This window comes from Ostrea edulis, chromosome 3, assembly GCF_947568905.1.
Source record: "Ostrea edulis chromosome 3, xbOstEdul1.1, whole genome shotgun sequence".
NCBI lineage: Eukaryota > Metazoa > Mollusca > Bivalvia > Ostreida > Ostreidae > Ostrea > Ostrea edulis.
In genome coordinates this window covers 50,714,426-50,735,584 of record NC_079166.1, presented here as the reverse complement: position 1 = coordinate 50,735,584, position 21,159 = coordinate 50,714,426, and the positions used below count along the sequence as shown (strand labels likewise).

Genomic DNA, 21,159 nt, shown 5'->3' with positions numbered 1-21,159 from the left:
TTCTAATTCATCCAGCTTAACGGAGTTCACCTCTTCTACAGGTACAGTCTCTGATTTGTCAATTGGTATTCAATAATGGCCAGATGTGGTTAAAGTGAGAGCCACATCTTGTCCCATGATGACAGCAGTATCCTTCTCCAAATCCAATTTTACCCCTGCCTTTTTCATTGCGGTTCTGGAGAGCAGTAAAGGGATGTCTGAGTCAACCACATCTGTTTTAACTGTAACAGGTTTACCAACCATACTCACAGGTAATTCGTATTCACCTTCCGATTTCAATCTTGTCCCACCCCCAAATTTGAAGACTTTATGCCCCTCACGTTTCAACACTTTCCCACGCTTACTTTCCTTCAATGAGCTAAGGTAACTATGTAGCCAAGTTTTTCCACAGACAGTGCTACTGCATGCACTATCAAGTACTGCACAGTTTCATGCCTCTGTCCCAAGTTGGCCGACATCTTTTTTATGGTATCCTGTGAATAAAACTGCATGTTCCTCTAAGGGCTCTTCCTCTGTTACATGTACTTTAGATAGATTTTCCCAACTGTCTGGACACTTTGCTACAAGATGTCGAAAGGATCCACAAGATTTGCAAGTTAAAATGTTTCCATCTGCACCTTGAGGGTTGAGAATTTTGGTGCCACGCTGTGATGAACCTCTGCCACCACCCCTACCATAGTTAAAGCGCCCATTTCTCTGATTTCCATAGTTGCCACTTCTTCGTACATAACCTGCAGCCAGTAGTGCCTCTTCGTTTTCTGCTAAAAATACTGGCTCTAGTTTTATACTCTTGTTGTCACACTGTGAACGCGCACCTTCACCCATGAACTTCTTTAATGATTTCTTTGCTTCTTCATATAATGTGGCTTTATTTTCATAATTCATTCCAATCAAAACTAACATTTTGTGCTCCTTTGTGATGTTTGCTTTTCTCAAAAGTTTAAAGGCTAAGATTTCTGAAGGAAGTGTCATTTTCTTTTTCTCAATTTTTCTGTACTTACTGTCAAAGGTTGCTATAAATTCATTCACTGATTGTCCTTCGCTTCTTTTGAGGTCCTCAAACTCCTCAAACTTTTCTAAACTGTCAGCTAGGTCATCCTTAGCTAGGTGTCTATCAAGAAACTCAAGAAAAGTTTTAAAACCAGACTCTTGTTTTAAATCTTCCAGTTTGATTTGGTCAAAAACTTTCTCACGGATTTTAGTTTCATCTTCTTCTGGAAGAGTAAGTGCAACAGCAATACCTTTCTTCTCTTTTGCAAGGTCTGTTATTTCACTCCAAGCCAGTAATTCATGCCTGTATAGTTCATAAGGCTTAGATTTGGATTTAAACACTGGTGGATTAATCTTGGTCGCCATATTGGATTCACTCTGTTTTCCCTCCTTTTCTGATTCCCAGACTCACACTATCTATGCTTCTTCTGACACAGTTCACTACCTTGAATTTGATACCAAAGTTGGTTTCATGCTCTGCTACCACTTGTTAAACACTTAAGAGACAATAGTAAATCAGAAATACATTCCACACTGCACTTTATTATACCCCCCGCAACAAGTTGGGGGGGGGGGGGGGGGGGGGGTATACTGGAATCGGGTTGTCCGTCTGTCTGTCCGTCCGTCCGTCCGTCTGTAGACGCAATGGTTTCTGGGCTCTAAAGCATTATCCTTTCCACCTACCGTCACCATATCATATATATGGACTACCCATGGGATGAAGATGTTCCCTATCGATTTTGGGGTCCAAAGGTCAAGTGCACTGGACATCGGAGTAGCAATAAGGTTTCTGGGCTCTAAAGCATTGTCCTTTCCACCTACAGTCACCATATCAAACATATGGACTACCCATGGGATGAAGATGTTCCCTATCGATTTTGGGGTCGAAAGGTCAAAGGTCAAGCACACTGGACATCGAAGTAGCAATATGGTTTCCGGGCTCTAAAGCGTTATCCTTTCCACCTACAGTCACCATATCATACATATGGACTACCCATGGGATGAAGATGTTCCCTATTGATTTTGGGGTCAAAAGGTCAAAGGTCAAGCGCACTGGACATCGAAGTAGCAATATGGTTTCCATTTAAATTCTTTAACGGCTTTTTTCATCGCATGTAGATGCTGTGTTCCTAGATACCTTTTGGATCATAATACTGAAGTTTTACCTATTACCAACACCCTTTGGGAGATTTGTGTGAGCGGGGGGTATTCTTAGTTCCCTATCGATTTTGGGGTCAAAAGGTCATGCGCACTGGACATCGAAGTAGCAATATGTTTCGGTTTGTCATGCCATTTGTTTTTAACACTCAGAAAAGAGGTAGTTTATACCTATTACCAACACCCTTTGGGAGATTGGGGTAAGCGGGGGGTATTCTTAGTGAGCATTGCTCACAGTACCTCTTGTTCACCATGTGCCCAGTCAACTTCCTAACACAACAAGTACATTCTTTTACTGAAGAGTCATGAACTAATATCTCGAGTTAAGAGTTATCTCTCTTTTCATATCAAATCATAGAACATATTAACAATATGTTTGCCCAAACGCGACCGACCCGAAAAAACCCCTCCGAGTGAAATTCTTTTATTGCCGATTTTCGGCAAAAAAAAAATTTTCTCGGAAGTTTTACCTGTCCGGGTCGTCACCGTATCCAATTTTAGTTTAAAGCACTGTTGCGCTTGAAACGAACCTGAAAAAAGTCCTTTCGAGTAAGCGCCCAGAGGACGCAGCTAACTGTCATATTAGGAAAACGGCACATGGCATGTGAAGATGGCAGACAGTTTTTTCACGCTGTCTTCATCCGTTGTGATAAAAATTGACAACGAAGTTAAGCCAATCGTATCAAACAGATTATATTGCTTCAACAATAAGAAAACATGGAATGACGTCTTCGACGAAGTAACAGATCCAGACGAGATTAGCATGAGAAAGACTGATGAAGTTATTGTAACCGTCACAGATTGAGGTGGGGTCCAAAATTTTGAGCCCGACATGAGTGAACCCATTCAAGTTGTCCAAGAATTGGACAACAAGTTAAAGTTTGCAACTTTTACTGTAAACAGGTATTCCCCAGATATGCAGGATGATGAAAATAACAATGTGAACAAAGCGTCAAGTTCCGACACAGGAAGGACATACTTTGATGTGATAATGTCCAATACCAGACACTTAAACTGTACAAAAAACCCTATTCGAATGAATGAGGCGGCTACTCGCTTTACAGGTAATGTATGTGATTTTTTTTTTTATTTCTTGATGAATGATTGTAGTTTTTAAACTCTGGAAGGCTGACATGTTCTATTATATAAATGTCAGCCTTGTCCATCTGACAGAGTTTATTTTTTTTTTTTTGCCATTGGTCTGGGTATAAGGGGTAGGGGGATGTAAAATGGATGTGTTTACAAGGGGAGGGGGGGGGGGGGGTGCTGCCCATTTTTTAAAAACCCTATATTTTACAATTTGGAGGGGGAGTGGTCCAGGGTAGACCCAATTACCTGTCGTTCAAAAGATTTTTTTTAATGTTGGCTTTTGTGTCGTCACAAAAATGTTTTGAATGACAGATAATTCGGTTCATGGTCAGGGTGTATTTTTATAAATGGGGTATCTGTGCTTATTTAATACATGTATGAGTTAATATGCAACCTGTAAATGCCAATGAAATATTTAATGTCAATGCTTCCAGTTTTGATTGACCTGAATTAGTTTATGATGTCATCCAGGAAAAAACGTTCAAAAACGTAATATAGGTTTAAATCAGGTTTTACATTTACACGACCCGAGATGTCCAAGATAAAACTTTTTAATTTGATGACTATGAAAGAAAATTTAACAAAAAAAAAACAAACAAAAAAACGAGCTTCACTTAATACTTAATAAACCCTAGATATCTTTGATGAATTCCATGTATTAATATCTGAAAAAATATTTTTAAAAGCCCTCACCTCCCCTTAGAAAAAAAAATGGTTGTTGTCTTAAGGCAATATTTTACATTTAATATTTTATATTTATAATTTCAGCCAAAGACGCCTTATTCAACAAAGTATGTGATCTGTTTGATGGATGTGAAGCAAAGTTCCCATCAACATTATCAAATGATGAGATCAAGCGCTACACCATGATACTGGTTGATGCTTTATGGTACTTGAATGGTCACTTTAATAAAATTCGAGAAAGAGCTTCACACATGCCAAATGTAGTTCCTATTCTGGACAGGTATTGCATATGTTCATCATGTTTTATAATTGGAACAAAACTTAACATTCTGGTGGATCCTTCTTCTGGGAGACACAGTATATGTACATTTGGAAATGTTTTCATAAAAAAAGTATGAACTTGAATTCAAAAAGTTGCCTTTTAATATATTTTTATATTGTAAGAACACTCCTGTGTTTTACTTAGAATTATATCTTTCTTACCGTACATGAAAAATATATTTCCATAACATTTTTCTAAATAACTACACATGTCGAACATGAAAATTATGAGAGACTGAACTCCATGTATGAGGAAAACAGAAATTTTTAAGCTAGAGGTCTCCACAAGACCTTCAACAAGGGTGGAATTCCACTCCTTGGGAAAAGCTCTAAATATTCCCAAATATATATAAATAAAACGTGTATTCTTAAAACGCCTGTTATATGTCAGAATATTATCAAAAATATACATGTACCAAAACATTCACTACAATAGCACATATGAATGCTCGCAGTTACTGAAAACAAGCTCAGGATGAGATTCTTCACTGAATGTATTAATCATCAAGCCTCTCAATACTATTGGTATATGTCAGACTTGTGCAGTGGGTACCAGTTTCAATACTGTCGCACATCTATTTCCTGTATTTTTCACTTCAATTATTTTTACCCATGCACATGTATTCAAGGCCAAAACTAGCAGTTAGTTTAGTCACTTTAGTCACTGTTTTCTAAACCACCTACTAAGTTTTAATATGAATCACAGCTAAGATCATGTATAGTTTGAGTATATTTTTGGTATTGTTTTGCAGATTTATGGACTTCGAAGGCTTCAACGATTACAAGAAGAAAAAACAGAAATGTCCAAATTTACAGTCACACATTCTAAACAATCATGCCCAAACACTTCGGCAACTTGCTTCAAAACAATTCTGTGTCAACTAGAAGATCGATCTACATGATGATATTGAAAAACTAGCAACCACTTTCAGTTCATACAGCAAAAAAGAACGACGGCTCGACAAATTGAAAAAGATATTTGGTTGAATAGACGTCAGGTTGCAAAAGATGAAATCAAACGTGAATATTAGACTCTTGATAACCATAATGCAACAGAAAACTTTACACCTATCTTTTTTGACGAGGAAATTTTCTTGACAAAGCCTTTTGACAGTAGCATGGATAGGTTTAGATATTTCCAGAAACTTAGTCTATCTAGTGAAGCAGCCGTCTTGAGACATGATCCTGGTGGTTCTAATACCACAATTACATATATATGGAAATTACCAGCAAATATTTCTGACGCTGAATTACTTACATCTTCAACCCGCATAGTGCATGGTTTGAAACAAAACCTGTATGAATTTCATACCCGTCAGATGAGACGAGATTTCATTCGTAAATTTACGAATCTTGGTGGAGTTAAAATACCACCCCGTATTATGAGAGCAATATATGCTGAACTAACACTTGACACATCAGCTGATCAGAACCCTGAAATAGATCAGAGGGCTGGAATGGCAATTTTGGGTGAGGATCCAGACCTAATAATAGATATGAGACATTTGAATAAGGGTAGACCTGATGATACTTTCACCCTATTTTTGTTAGCAACTTGAGAAAGAAGTGCAGTCGGTTATCGCTGCGGATGAGCGGCGGCACAATGTCGAGCGTATTGCTCACTACATCTCAGTACCTGATTTGATTAAGCAGGTGAAGCGTAATTTGCCAGATGATGCTCCCGTACCAAGCGTAGATACCGTACTTTTTTCATTTGTGCCAAAAAATAGCCACAACAATGTCTCAAAACTTTACAAAAGTAAAGTTCTACTTCGTATGTCAAAACAGACAAGACAACTCGGAGCTTCCCATATGGATGATCATTTCTGTGCAGCAGCATTCCGATATATGCGAGAGTATTCTGTTCAGTACAAAGATGATACAATGTTCTTTTGCTTGGATGACAAATCAAAATTAGATTTCGGTGAACCATCTTTAGCACTGTCCTCCGGAGTAAGGGGAAAGAAGGCGATTGTACCACTAAATCCCATTTTGTCATGTTTGGATCACGATTGCGAAAGCAAGGGGTCACTGACACCTTCCGTCTGTTTAGATGTCGATATACCAGATAGAAATGATGAGTCATTCTATAGAGGACAAGTATCTGTTGGCTTGAAAGACAGTATCTTTCAGGCAAGTAACCCCTTTAGGCATGCTGTTGAGCTCCAGCATATTATAAACTTAAAAGAGGACAAAAAGCCTGTACTGATGCTATTTACTGATGGTGGCCCAGATCACCGAGTGACGTACCGTGCCGTTAAATTAGCCCTAATTGTAGTGTTCAGGAGATTAAATTTAGAGCTACTCGTTGCAGGACGAACAGCTCCAGGCCACTCATGGACTAACCCAGCAGAGCGGATTATGTCGCTGTTAAACCTAGCTTTTCAAAATGCAGCACTCTCTAGACAGGAATCCACTAGTGACATTGAACAAGTGCTTAAGAGCTGTAGTAGACAGGAATCCACTAGTGACATTGAACAAGTGCTTAAGAGCTGTAGTGGTATGGCTGATATCCGGAAAAAAGCAGAAACTGTGAAAGAGTTAAAAGCTAGCTGTATTGCATCACTTCAGCCCATGATAACAATGTTGGAAAAACGTGTGAAAAGAGTACAGTTGAAAGGAAAGGCATTCAATTGTTTATCACCTGCTACTGATGAAGAAGTGATAGAGTTTGAAAGGGAGGTTAATCAGATTGACCAAACTATTGTCATGGGACAGTACCAACAGCAACACCTAAAGAAGGCAGCCTGATACAAACAGTTTATAGGTATTTTACATATACAGTACAGAAAGAGACATACCATGATTAATCACCTTGATAGTGGTGCCCCACTATTAGATATATAATTGGTACTTAATATCTTTTTTCTCTTTGAAATATATTCATTATTTTTTCTGCATTAAAGTGTTAAAACTACATGTAACCACTCTTAATACAAAAGAAAGTAGGAAAATACCTCAAACAGGGAAAAAGATGTAAAGTTCCACTCTCAGAGTGGGGCACCACTATCAGAGTGATAAGTCTGAGTAAGTCCCTGTACTGTTCCACTCTCAGAGTGGGGCACCACTATCAGAGTGATAAGTCTGAGTAAAGTCTCTGTACTGTATTTTCGTGCATATACAAAAAAGAAAATATTCCATCTTTTCTGACATTGAACACAAGTTGTAGATAAATATTTTTCTCGGACCCATGATATATATATATATATATATATATATATATATATATATATCCAAATTGTGTTTTTAAAAAAAATCACAGTGTCCGGTATATATATATATATATATATGCATATACATATTAATGAGCTTGTATCTGACATTTTATACATTTAAGTATTTTTGAAAAAATGATTTAATTTGCCAAGCTCTATTTCAATGCTTTGAAAATTTTATAATTTTTATGAAATTTTGAATTGTTTTTAATACTGATATTACAATGTCCAATTTTAGGTAATACATGGATTAAGTTCAATGAATGCATTTTGAAACCTTCTTTATTTCAGACAGACACTGTATTGAATGACAGTATTGTTTCCAGATTAAGAGATGTAGTGATGAAGAGTGTTGTATTAAACCCACTAAGGAGAGACCCTGGGTGCCAGATCCAGTGTACAGTGATGCAAATGGTACACATTATAAAAAACTTGAGGAGGTGATTGTCACAACAGAAAAAGACCGCCCCTCTGCTCTGAAACAGACAGTTACAGCTGTAGCTGAGGAGCAACAGGTATCTATATAAATTTTGTTTTATTTTATTTTAGATCCAAATATTCAGGAATTTTTTGGAGTCTCAGTGTTCTTTCAAACTTTTTATAATATTTTAAACCATCTGGAATCATGATCACTTTGACATTGTCAAATGCCAGGTGAGCCATCTCTTCAATGAAGACATATATGAACTAGATATGGATTAGGCATAAGGAAAAGCTAAAAAAACATATTTCTTTAAAATGTATTGCAAATAAATTCTAATGATGTCTTCTTATCACTTCTATATACTGCCAGGTATGATTAATTCCCATTGAATATGGCTTATATGTACATGTATTAAAATTTTATTGGCAGGGTTGCAAAAACTCAGTTCTAGTGGGACAGAATGTTTGGATGACCGTTGATTGTACAGACTGCCAAACCCAGATGCATCTACTCAAAAGTAAAACTGACTCCCAGAGAAGTGAGAAGTCTTAAAATTTCCCTGATTACAGCTGTGGGGCTGTCATTACTACTGATGGTATGTTTAACTTTAATATAAATGGCCAGTTTGTCATTGTACCAAGTCAGGATCATTTATACAGTATTGTTAAAAATTTTCCATGCTTTTTAATACACATGTTTTATGTACTTATGAAAATTGAAGGTAAAAGAGATCATACATGTACTACTTGAAAATGTGTATTTATTTATTCATCAAATGTTAGGATTTCAGTGTCTTTTGGTTTTATACATTCTTCTCACTGAGTGTCAGATGAGGTCACAGTCTTTAGAAGTATGAATTAGTCTTCATTGTTTTATTGCAATTTCTTCCATCATGCCAAACAGCCTGCAGAAATACTATCTTCTTATGTTTTAGCATCTGTCATATATTCAAGCACATAATGATACAAATAAAATCGTCTTGAATAAATATTAAACAATTCAAGTGTGAAATCATAACAAAAATTTGTTTTCTTTATTGATATTAATTTGGTTTTGTTTTACTTTTTATACAGGTCATATTCCACAAGGGAAAGTCTTTGTGAAACTGCAACTCAATTGCCAGTCACCCATAGAATTTGGATATTATTCTTCTGGTATAGGTAAAGCAGATATCTGCTGCTACTGCACAGCTCAAGGTATCCAGCAAGACAAGGAGTTAAAGAAACAATTTCGGATTGTCCTACCAGTGTGTCAAGCTTGCCTGGATGATAACAAACCAGTATTGAAAAGAAATCCAATCAGTGAACTGACTGTTATAAACATATGTATATTCCATTTTTGTGTCTGTTAGAAGGATCTGACAATTATAGAGAAACATGCATTTGAACATTGACGTTTTCTAAGTTCTAGTCATAATGATATGTTGTGTTTTTTTCAGTGCTTCTAAGTTCTAGTCATTGTTATGTTGTGTTTTTGTTTATACAATATTAAAATTCAGTTTAGATGAGTGCTTTTCAATCTAAAATATCAGGACATCTTTAGTTTTGTTGGAGGGACATCTGTTGCTTGCATTATTTTTGTACACATTAAGTTTTCAAATTAGGTGCTCCAAAAAAACAAAAAAAAAAAGAATTTGCCTACCTACCTACCCATACCCAATTATCATGAGTCGGGTTTGGGCAAACTCAAATATTTTTAATGCTGGCCTGATACAAACATTAATAGAGAGGGCATCTCATTATAGAAAAGTTAAAGATGCTAAAAATTATGATGCCATTGATAGAATAAAGCAGTTGAGTTTAGCTGATAGAGTACTGTCATAGGAAATGTCACATCAACTTCATAATTATTGAGTTGATTTCAATATCCATGATGATGATGATAATATCTAAAGACTTCTTCCTTTTCAAATGTATTGAATGATATATACGTAGTTGATTCGTTTATAATAGGCTTGTGTTCGGGTGACAATCGATTATGAAAAATGGAATCGATAATCGGAATCGATGAGCCAAAAACGATGGACAATCGATTGTCGGCGACAATCGTTTCAGACAGTCACATATTTTTGTTATGTTTTCTTTATAATTTATTTAAACCTGAAAGAATACGATATCGTCATGACCTAAATAAAATATATGCATAATCTAAAGCTACATTACATTGCAACCCCCATTGCAAAATTTTATATTTATTTACACGACAAAACTCGCTTTCGAGGCCCCACGAATCCATAATAAATGTGCATATACATGACAGATTTGTCTCGCATTTATCTCTAGGTGTTGTATGTTAGTGTTCTTGTGCGTACAGTATGGAACATGGGTATTACATGTAATTTTCTTTTATCTAAAGCACTTTTCTCGCCGGACATGACCTTCACTGATGTTTTGATTAAAACATCTCGGAATGTATGCGGTACTACATGTCATTAACACTCACATCGCATGGTTGTATCGTATTGTTAAAAACTTTTCTTTTTAGCTCACCTGAGCTGAAAGCTCAAGTGAGCTTTTCTGATCACCCGTATTCCGGCGTCCGTCCGTCCGTCTGTAAACTTTTCACATTTTCAACTTCTTCTCAAGAACCACTGGGCCAATTTCAACCAAAGTTTGCACAAAACATCCTTAGGTAAAGGGAATTCTAAATTGTTAAAATAAAGGGCCAGGCCACCTTCCAAGGGGAGATAATCAAGAAAAGGTAAAAATAGGGTAGGGTCATTAAAAAATCTTCTTCTCAAGAACCACTGAGCCAGAAAAGCTGAGATTTATATGAAAGCTTCCTTATATAATGCAGATTCTAAATTGTTAAAATCATGGCCCACGGGGGTCGGATGGGGCCACAATAGGGGATCAAAGTTTTACATACAAATATATAGGGAAAATCTTTAAAAATCTTCTTCTCAAGAACCACTGAGCCAGAAAAGCTGAGATTTATGTGAAAGCTTCCTGATATAATGCAGATTCTAAATTGTTAAAATCATGGCCCCCGGGGGTCGGACGGGGCCACAATAGGGGATCAAAGTTTTACATACAAATATATAGGGAAAATCTTTAAAAATCTTCTTCTCAAGAACCACTGAGCCAGAAAAGCTGAGATTTATATGAAAGCTTTCTGATGTAATGCAGATTCTAAATTGTTAAAATCATGGCCCCCGGGGGTCGGATGGGGCCACAATAGGAGATCAAAGTTTTACATACAAATATATAGGGAAAATCTTTAAAAATCTTCTTCTCAAGAACCCCTGAGCCAGAAAAGCTGAGATTTATATGAAAGCTTCCTGATATAATGCAGATTCTAAATTGTTAAAATCATGGCCCCTGGGGGTCGGATGGGGCCACAATAGGAGATCAAAGTTTTACATACAAATATATAGGGAAAATCTTTAAAAATCTTCTTCTCAAGAACCACTGAGCCAGAAAAGCTGAGATTTATATGAAAGCTTTCTGATGTAATGCAGATTCTAAATTGTTAAAATCATGGCCCCCGGGGGTCGGATGGGGCCACAATAGGAGATCAAAGTTTTACATACAAATATATAGGGAAAATCTTTAAAAATCTTCTTCTCAAGAACCCCTGAGCCAGAAAAGCTGAGATTTATATGAAAGCTTCCTGATATAATGCAGATTCTAAATTGTTAAAATCATGGCCCCTGGGGGTCGGATGGGGCCACAATAGGAGATCAAAGTTTTACATACAAATATATAGGGAAAATCTTTAAAAATCTTCTTCTCAAGAACCACTGAGCCAGAAAAGCTGAGATTTATATGAAAGCTTCCTGATATAATGCAGATTCTAAATTGTTAAAATCATGGCCCCCGGGGGTCGGATGGGGCCACAATAGGGGATCAAAGTTTTACATACAAATATATAGGGAAAATCTTTAAAAATCTTCTTCTCAAGAACCATTAGGCCAAAGAAGTTCACATTTACATGAAAGCTTTCTGACATAGTGTAGATTCAAGTTTGCAAAAACCATGGCCTCCAGGGGAAGGTTTGGGGCCATAATAGGGACTACGGTTTTACATGCAAATAGATATGGAAAATCTTCTGATATGGACCAAGGTGACTCAGGTGAGCGATGTGGCCCATGGGCCTCTTGTTTTTTTTTTATCATGCTTTATTTTTAGATCTACATAGAGTATTGTTAAAAACTACTAGGAATTAGAAATTACCAAGGGGGCGAAGAGAGCAGAATTCGGGTGTTTTAAAATATTCGAATTTCCCAAAATTTGTAACTTGAGCATAGGTTAACATTCTCTGAATGAGCGTTAAAAATGTAAAAATCATTCTGATCTACATCACTTTGTTTGTTCCAACTAGATCTGACGATATAATTTTATTTTTTCTTGTATTGTGATGTCATGTCAGTGTTCATGTGACGTAGGCTATGGATTTAGTAAGCTCTATAGTAAAGTTAAGATTTTCCTAACTTCAAGCCCGATCCCTAAAGATTACAGCAATCCAAGAAAGTGGTTTTTAGTTATTTAAAGCTTTAATGTTTTAAACTGTTTTTCAAAAACCAACCTGTAATATTTCTTGAAATGGTAATTTAGTAATGTAAATGATGAATGAAACATGTTTGTAGAGATAGGAATTTTAGACACCATTTTCCAATATGCGTTTTTTCAAGGTTTTTAACCTAGAGGGGGTCATTGGGCTCTCAAATTATCCGATACCCTATCTACTTCTTCTGTCAAATGATTGCTGGAGTGTAAAGGTAAAACATATTGAAATGTTTCCAAAATCTGAAGGTTTTTGAAAACATAATTTTCTGGATATGGTAGGCTATGATTAGTCAGAATTTGAATACTATATGTGCATTTTCATCACTTTGAAACCAAGAGCATGGTTCAGTAGATGAAAAATTATTGAAAACAGTCAAATACAATACATTTTCTTCAATTCATATGAACGAAACATATTTCTATCGTTTGAATAAAGACAGTATGTGCCTTAAAATCTATGTATATTAATACTGCTTGTTTTAAAGTGATATGTGCTATTTTTAGAAGCGGCTGTACTCTGGGAAAGGCTACTAAACATATTTTTCATTGTGAATTTGGTCAATATACATCCTCGACAAAATATGCAAATTTTGATAGATATATGTCGGTTTTTCACTATTAAGATGTGGTATGGGGAATTACCTTAAGGTAGTGATTGCATGGCATCACGTGGTTTAATTCATATATTATCTAAAAAGAGATTATTTTCGTTTCCGATTCCGGAATACGTCAAACGCTAAGCATCAGTAATAATGAGAGACAATCGAAACAAAGACTTGTCAGATATAACCAGACACAGGATAAAGTGAAAATATGTTTAGAAATATACAAGTAAAATAAAATACAAATGAAAAATCCCTTGTGTTTTAATTATTGAATAAGGCCTATCTTATAAATAATAGTCATAGTTTACGTCTCCATGATTCATATATACCCCCCCCCCCCCCCCCCCCCCCCCCCGGTTAATTTTCAGTCTTACAAAACGTAAATTTGATTCACAAACCACTAGGCCTATTAAAATTATGATATATAATGCTATAAATTTCATAACATGCACATAAATCTAAAATGCTGGATGTAATATCCAAGGGAAACTGTTAGGCCAAGGAATCACGTACGGGTTATGTAAACGCGTCATTTTGAGCAAAAAATATCAATAATTTTAATCATATCTTTCCTAAGTACACTATACATAGATTTAAAACCTTTATTTTGCTACAAATATTCCCATCCTCCACTTTGAGATCGTCAGCTAAGAGCCTCCGAGTCGGGGAATCGAGGAAATCTACTATGTAATGTGGATGTTAACAGAAATCAAAAAGTGTGAATTTCGAAAACAACACTTGCTGTTATTATGTTTTTCTCAATTAGTTCAGTTATTTCTTATAATTTAAAAAGTTTTGTTGTTTTTTATAATCGCTTGGTTTGAAAAGAGAAAAAAAACGTCGCAGGTAATACGACGTCACAATGCACAGCTTACATAGGCTGTGTTATATTTCCCGCGTTTTTAACATACGTTTACAGAGCATGAATATACAAGTAATTTCAAATAGAATGTGATAAAAATATCTCCAAAGCAACAGTACTATCATTCTATGTAGAATAAATTCAATAATAAACATCAAAACATTTTCATAGTTTTAATATGAGTTGAAATAAATGCATGTAAGATGGATATCTATTGTAATTATCACTTGCAGCATTTATGTAAGGAGGGGGAGGGGGTAACTATAGTGATCATAGCGCCATAGTAAACCTGAAAACCAATATTGATACTTTCAGCAAAAATTCCTCCTAACATATGTTAAAACATATTTAAAAATAAAAAAAATTAATTGGTTATTTAATTATTCCTCAGGGGGTGAAATTATGTCTGCTTTGGTGAATAATTGCCTTCTAAAAATTGCGAAATTGCTCATAAGCAGCCCTGCTTCTACTTCATATGAAAATAAATGGACATATTAATACAAATTATAAATCATTTAAGGCTTTAACTTCAATTTGATATAAAATTTGTATCCCTTACCCCTTTTGTATCATTTTTAAACATCACCTCAAATACCTGTACCATTTATTACGGAAAGTAGACAAGAGGGGTTACTATGACAACCGTAGCGTCACAATTTCCGTGAAAACCATATATGATACTTTCATAATGAGTTACAGATACTGTTAACTACAAAATATGTAAAAATAAGAAAAAATTCATAGATTCATTAATTTTCAATGACCCATGCAATCACTACCTTAACATAGGCAATGTTGTTTTAATCTTCTAATTGTCATATACTCATTTAGAATTGCATTTTATTAAATTTAATTAGTAATGGGTATTCCTTGTAACAAGACCTTTCCATGGGTGCCAAAGTTTTTGACCCTGTGACCTTGACCTTGTAGTTTGACTTACTTTTTGAAAACTTTAACCTTTCTAATAAAATTTGAACAGTAAGTGCTAGAACTTTGATATTTCACATGAGTATTCCTTGTGACAAGACCTTTCCATGGGTAGCAACATTTTTTATCCTGTGACCTTGACCTTGAAGTTTGACCTACTTTTGAAAAATTTGACATTGGTCATAACTTCTAAATGGTAAATTTATATTAGAGCTTTCATATTGCACATGATCATTTCTCGTGACAAGATCTATCTATTTGTGACCTTGGTCATCTTTGGAATAGGCCATTAGACCAATTCAACTTAAATAGTAGATTATCATCCAGGGTCAGCAAAAAGTATGGGGCGGCTGGGAGTATTTTATTTTTTAATTTCTATTTTCTGAGAAAAATATCAATGACAAGCGAGTTTTTGTCAATGCCAGATGGATCTATGCTTATTTCACAGACGAATTCCAGGTTAAGCTTTAATTTCAAACACAGAAAGATGCCAAACTTCTTCAAGATATGAACATTTATCCCTTCCTTAAGGACGTGAGAAATTATTAAACCATATCTATTTTCTTCACGTGGCTTTTCACGTTGCTATACTGGAAATGTAAACAAGAAGTGTAAATACCGGAGTCGGACATGTAAATTTTCCGGAAATCGTAAGTTTAACAAAATAAAAAACTTCGGGGCGGGCCAATTTTTGAGGGGTAGGCAGGGATGATAATCTATCAATTAAGTTGAATTGGCCTTATTGGGGGCATTTGTGTTTCACAAACACATCTTGTTTAGTACATTGACTTGCCATGGTGTTGATTATTAGGAGTATTTTGACATTGAATTTTTTTAGTACATTGACTTGGTGCTGATTATTAAGAATATTTAGACATTGAATTTTTAGCCGAGTTGCAAAGAAATTGAACTCGTCTATTGGTTTGGTGATGTGGGCGGGCGGGTGGTTGGGCGTCAACAATTGGTTTCCGGATGATAACTCGAAAAGTTTACAATCTAATCAAATGAAACTTTGATATATTGTTGGGTACCAGGTAAGGAAGACCCCTATTGATTTTGGAGAAAATAGGTCAAAGGTCAAGGTCACAGTGACCGAAAATAGATTTTAAATTCCAAAAATATTTGGTTTCCGGAGGACAACTTGAAAATTTTTAATTTGAATCAAATGAAAGTTTGATATATTGTTGGATACCAGCAAAGCAATGCCCCGATTGATTTTGGAGAACAAAGGTCAAAGTCACAGTGACCGATTATAGATTGAAAACTTCAGACAAATATGGTTTCTGGACAGTAACTCGAAAAGTTTAAAACTGAAATTAGTTCTTCACAATTATAAATATGCCACATCATTCCTGACTTTACAATGTATCCCATGCAACTCGGCTCATACACCCCTGGGTGCATATACTGATTTTTTTAGTACATTGATTTGGTGCTGATTATTAAGAGTATTTTAACATTGAATTTTTTTTTTTAGGTGAAATGGAAAAGAAACTGGCAATGGAGGCAGTATCAGCAGTGATTAATTATCTTGAGGTACTGTCAAAACATTTCATCTGTGTCATTATCTACGATGTTGATTTTACCCCTACACTGACAGAAATGCTATATGTCATGTAAAGATAAACTTCAATGACCTTTGACTTTGAACTTTGAAAATTCTTTTAGGTACAATTTTGTCAACATTGTTGTTCCCATTTTGAAGTACCTTTTGGGTACATTTCTTTGATACAATTTTAGGGTATAGTTTAGGTACATTATTCATACAATCCAGGTACATTTTAGGTACTTTTCAAGTACAATCCGGGTACCATTTCAGAAACTTTTCGGGTACATATTAGGTACAATTCTGGAACTATTTTAGGTACTATTCGGGTATATTATTGGTAAATCCCGGTTACCAATTTAGACAGTTTTTAAGTGCAAACTTTACAGGTACAATTTTAACCCTTACTACGCTATTCGCGGCTTAAGCCGCACTGACTTTTTTGTCCATTGCTGCTGATCGCGGCATATGTCATTTTTGTATAGACGTAAATAAAGCATTGCACTGCAATCGCTAGATGTTCGGAACAACTCAGCAATTATCCTTAACCTATAGATATATGAATCAGGTCGGTCTTGCGCTTGAAATAATGAAAACTTTTATATAAATGTTAAACAGAAAAATAACTTAGACGAAGTGACAAAAAAAGAATGACACACAATCATGGTGGAAAGTGAAAATGAATCGGACATCGATGATGACTTAATGCAATTATTACAAGATTCCGGTGATGAGAGCGACTTTGAAGGGTTCGGGCCTGAAGATATATCAAATATTATTGAAGTCGTTAGAGAAATAGACTTTGATCAATCAGTGAAGGATATAAATGTTCGCGAAGATGAAGAGTTTGGTTGGACTCGTTATGATTCAATGCCGTCTTGTGCTCCATTTACAGGGACGCCAGGGCTAAACACACCGATTACAGAGAATCCTGATCCTATTGATTTTTTTAACATGCTATTTAAAAATGAGATGTGGGCTCTGATTGCTAACCAAACGAACTTGTATGCTACAAATCGTATAGAAAAAGAACAGCTGAAAGAAAAATCATGACTGAAAAAACAGCAGGAAAAAACAAACACCTTTTCTTGTAAAATTCATTTATTTTCTTCACCTGGTTTACCTGTATTTACCTGTTGCAAAGGTGTAAAATGACATTTTTTTTTTACCATTTTATATTCTGCAATTCACACTAACTATAAAAGGCATCACTAAGGCAATATTTCATCAATAAAACAATATTTCAAACATATTTTGTCATACTTTTAAACTTTACCTGTGTTTTACCTGTAAACACAGGTGTAAGATTTTAAATTATAAAGTTTAAAAGTAGATATTTGGAAAGATGGTAATCTGTAGAACAATTTTCATATGTAAAGTTTTTCTGTATCTCGAAAAATGAAAAAGTTATTGCAATTTAAAAATGATTCATCAATTTTGTCTTCTGAAACAACAAGAATGCAGCAGCAGCAGCCAGTATAGTAATTATATAAGTAGCGTAGTAAGGGTTAAGTACAAACCCGGTGCCATTTTAGGTACGTTTTGGGTACAAACTGGGTACATTTTAGGTACTTTCCGGGTACAGTATATGTACCATTTTAGGTACATTCTGGGTACCATTTAAGGCACTCTTCAGGTACCATTTAGGGCATTTTCCAGACTTTGCTTGCCTCTCCTAAAGTATACTTGACTAACACTTCAAATGTACTGGAATTCTGCTAGTTTTCATGAATATTACCAACCATGTGTCCTGAAAAAATGAAGAATCTTAATATATGAAAAATTGTATTTAATTCATACTATAAAAAATTATGACAGCTTCTCTTCTTCGTAATCCTATTTCTCCTGCAAATAATAAAAAAAAAACCAACAGTTCATGAAATATAATAAAACCAAATCACAATACGAATGTAGTTTACTACACTCTTCTTTGTCTTTAATTCAGTTGACTTGACGCTCTAAATTATCTTTATTTTACACCCGTTTCGTCTCTTTTAACCTTCTAAATTAAATATACTTATACATTAATTGAACAGTCTCCAAGTCTACTCAGCAATTGGTAACCTTCTTAGTATTTGAGTCGCCTGATCCTCTGTGTAATCATACTACATTTTTACTACAATTGAACATTCCAGTAGGCACCATCAATTTGCCTTTTCCCACTATTCCTTTTACTTAAGGAATGTAACAACAACACTCTGAATTCATTTTCACATTTATTTAACTCTATTACACCAAGTATTACAATCAACTTTGCAAGCACTACAATCACTAAAGAGTTTTAGGACAATGGAGATAATTGGCCGCATTATCCACCAAATCTTGTCCAAGGTCTGGGGTTACAACCGAAATTCCAACACCCAAGGTGCATAACGGGCATGACGGAGGCCTTGTGTTGAACACAAATGCCAGGAAAGTCCCAATGCTTGACAAACCAACATGTGGACGGGAATGGCCCGGGACATATCTGTTTACCCTGTTTCCGAGAGATTGCTCCCTGGTTAAATAGTACTTACTGACACCGAGTACTCCAGACTGTGAGCCTTCCCTCCTTTTAAAAGAGGTGAAGGGGGCACCAAGGATGGCTTAAACTTGTAGAACCCCAACCATACACTACATGAGGGGTGACACTTTCCCCACTAAACAACACATGCCCCCTGTCTTAGTTGACAGATGGGAGAAACACAGGCCAGAAATGTCCCGAAACCCCCCTTTAAGTCCCCCCAGACCCGCCATAAACATTGATATGATGTTCCTCCATCTACCTAACAAGTAAATTTCCTACCCCAGAATGCAATCTGATCGTTAACAATTTTAACCTGCCCATTTTTTGGGTGGAAGTGACCCAGGAAGACCTCTATGGGAATTCTCTAGCCGTATTGGACAAAAATGATGATAGCCCCCCTTGGAGATTATGAAGGTATAACCGATTCCCCATCATTGATAGATGTGCCCCATCGTGTCTGAATAGTTCTGTAACCTTTGGGGATATGTTGTGATGAGAGATAACTGCTCCACCAAGATCCAAGACAAACGATCTAATTTTTCTGTTAATCTTTTTTTTGTTGTTGTCAATTTTGCCTCCGCAGTTAAGTGGGGCACCATGCCAATAAAGGCGAGGTAGTATAGAGGACCATATTAATTTAGTATTTGGTAATAATACATTGTAACGCAGAAATGAGCACTGTATTTCTTCTACGAGTTTTTTGCTGGTCAATCCTGTTGTAGTTAAGTCATTGGAACCTAAGTGAATAACTAAAAAATTGGGGGGTGTAGCGGTTCTCAGCAACTTCAAGATGTGTGGGTCAAGTTGTTGCCACTGCAGTCCCCTTATCGTGTGCCATTTGATGCAGGCTGGTAAGTTAAGGTTCCTGCCGCCCGGCTGGGTGGCAGCCAGTTCTCCGGCCCAGAAAGGGATTGAGGATCCCACTATCCAAATGTTTTTCAAAATACCTGAAAAACTTTGTTTAGATTAGTAGAAGTTCAGTGATTTTTTTTTTTTTTTAAATTTGGATTTTTTTTTTTTTTGAATCAAACAACCTACATTCTGACATAAGAAGAATAAACTTGTGACTTCCATCTGCCAGATGTTTTGATCACTTGATCGGACACCCCATGTAGGGCCATATCTGTTGCCCTCCCTATTCTGAAGCTATGGGTACCGAAGTGCCCCTGCTTCCCTAATAAATTCAGGGTTTTCTGGAGAACTGCATTGAATTGATATCTTGTTAATGGTCTGGAGTTTATATGGATGAAAAATGGGTTTTCTTGCGATGTAGAAGGACGAATGCTCAAATAATTGCTGATAGCCTGAACTGGGCACAATACCGTCTCCAACTCTTTAGGAATGATAAGTGTAGTTTTTTGAGCTCATGAAATATAATAAAACCAAATCACAATACGAATGTAGTTTACTACACTCTTCTTTGTCTTTAATTCAGTTGACTTGACGCTCTAAATTATCTTTATTTTACACCCGTTTCGTCTCTTTTAACCTTCTAAATTAAATATACTTATACATTATATTCTCTTAGATATTGTTCCTATATAATATTAATTCAATTAAAATCTAACAAATACATGTAAATAAGTGGATGAATGAAAAACAAAAAAACAAAAAAAAACAAACATTTTCATCATAAATGATTAACACATGCAACACAATACCAAGATTGCAATGAAAATATTTGAACTTATCTAACTTTGCATTAAATGGTTGTTCTAAATAATCATTCTTAACAGCAACATCTTTTCATAGTCTGAACAGCAACAAGACATGAATGTGAACCATGGATGCCCCCAAACTTAACGCTTTTCAGACAAGTAGGTCAAAATTCATGTCAAGGTCAGAAAATCAAATTTGGTATCATCAGAAAGCCATAGGTCAAAAGGTCATTAATGAGGTATATATATATATATATATATATATATATATATATATATATATATATATATATATAAATAAACAATGCGGAAGGTCGGGGTTCAAATCCCGGCCGCGACAGACCTATTAAAGTCATTAAAACAGGTAGTGACAGTTCCATTGGCAAACGCTCGGCATCAGGTGTGAATGTCATGGGTCCTCGGAGATTACCTTAAACACGGATGTCCCGTGTCACAGTAGGTGTGGCACACTAAAGAACCCTCACTCCTCAATGGCCCTAAGCGCCGAGCATAGGCCTAAATTTGAAGCCCTTCACTGGTATTGGTGACGTCTCCATATGAGTGTAAAGTTCTCGAGCGAGACATTAAGCAAGATACAATCAATCAATGTCATAAAGAATAGAAATGGCAAATATAAAATTCCTACCCATTTTAGTTGAAAAGTTA

The 21,159-nt window shown here is 35.8% G+C and overlaps 1 protein-coding gene and 1 pseudogene across 2 annotated transcripts in view; both read left to right on the top strand.

Annotated features, from left to right (window-relative positions):
* Positions 1 to 21,159, top strand: part of LOC125674155 (DNA mismatch repair protein Msh2-like) — a 243,605-nt gene that overhangs the window by 94,723 nt on the left and 127,723 nt on the right. For both annotated transcript variants that reach the window (XM_056158092.1, XM_056158093.1), the window contains exon 10: positions 16,261 to 16,319. In XM_056158092.1, coding sequence (XP_056014067.1) covers positions 16,261 to 16,319 — 59 coding nt within the window. The remainder of the gene's footprint in view (positions 1 to 16,260; positions 16,320 to 21,159) is intronic.
* On the top strand, positions 449 to 10,580 carry LOC125674157 (uncharacterized; annotated as a pseudogene).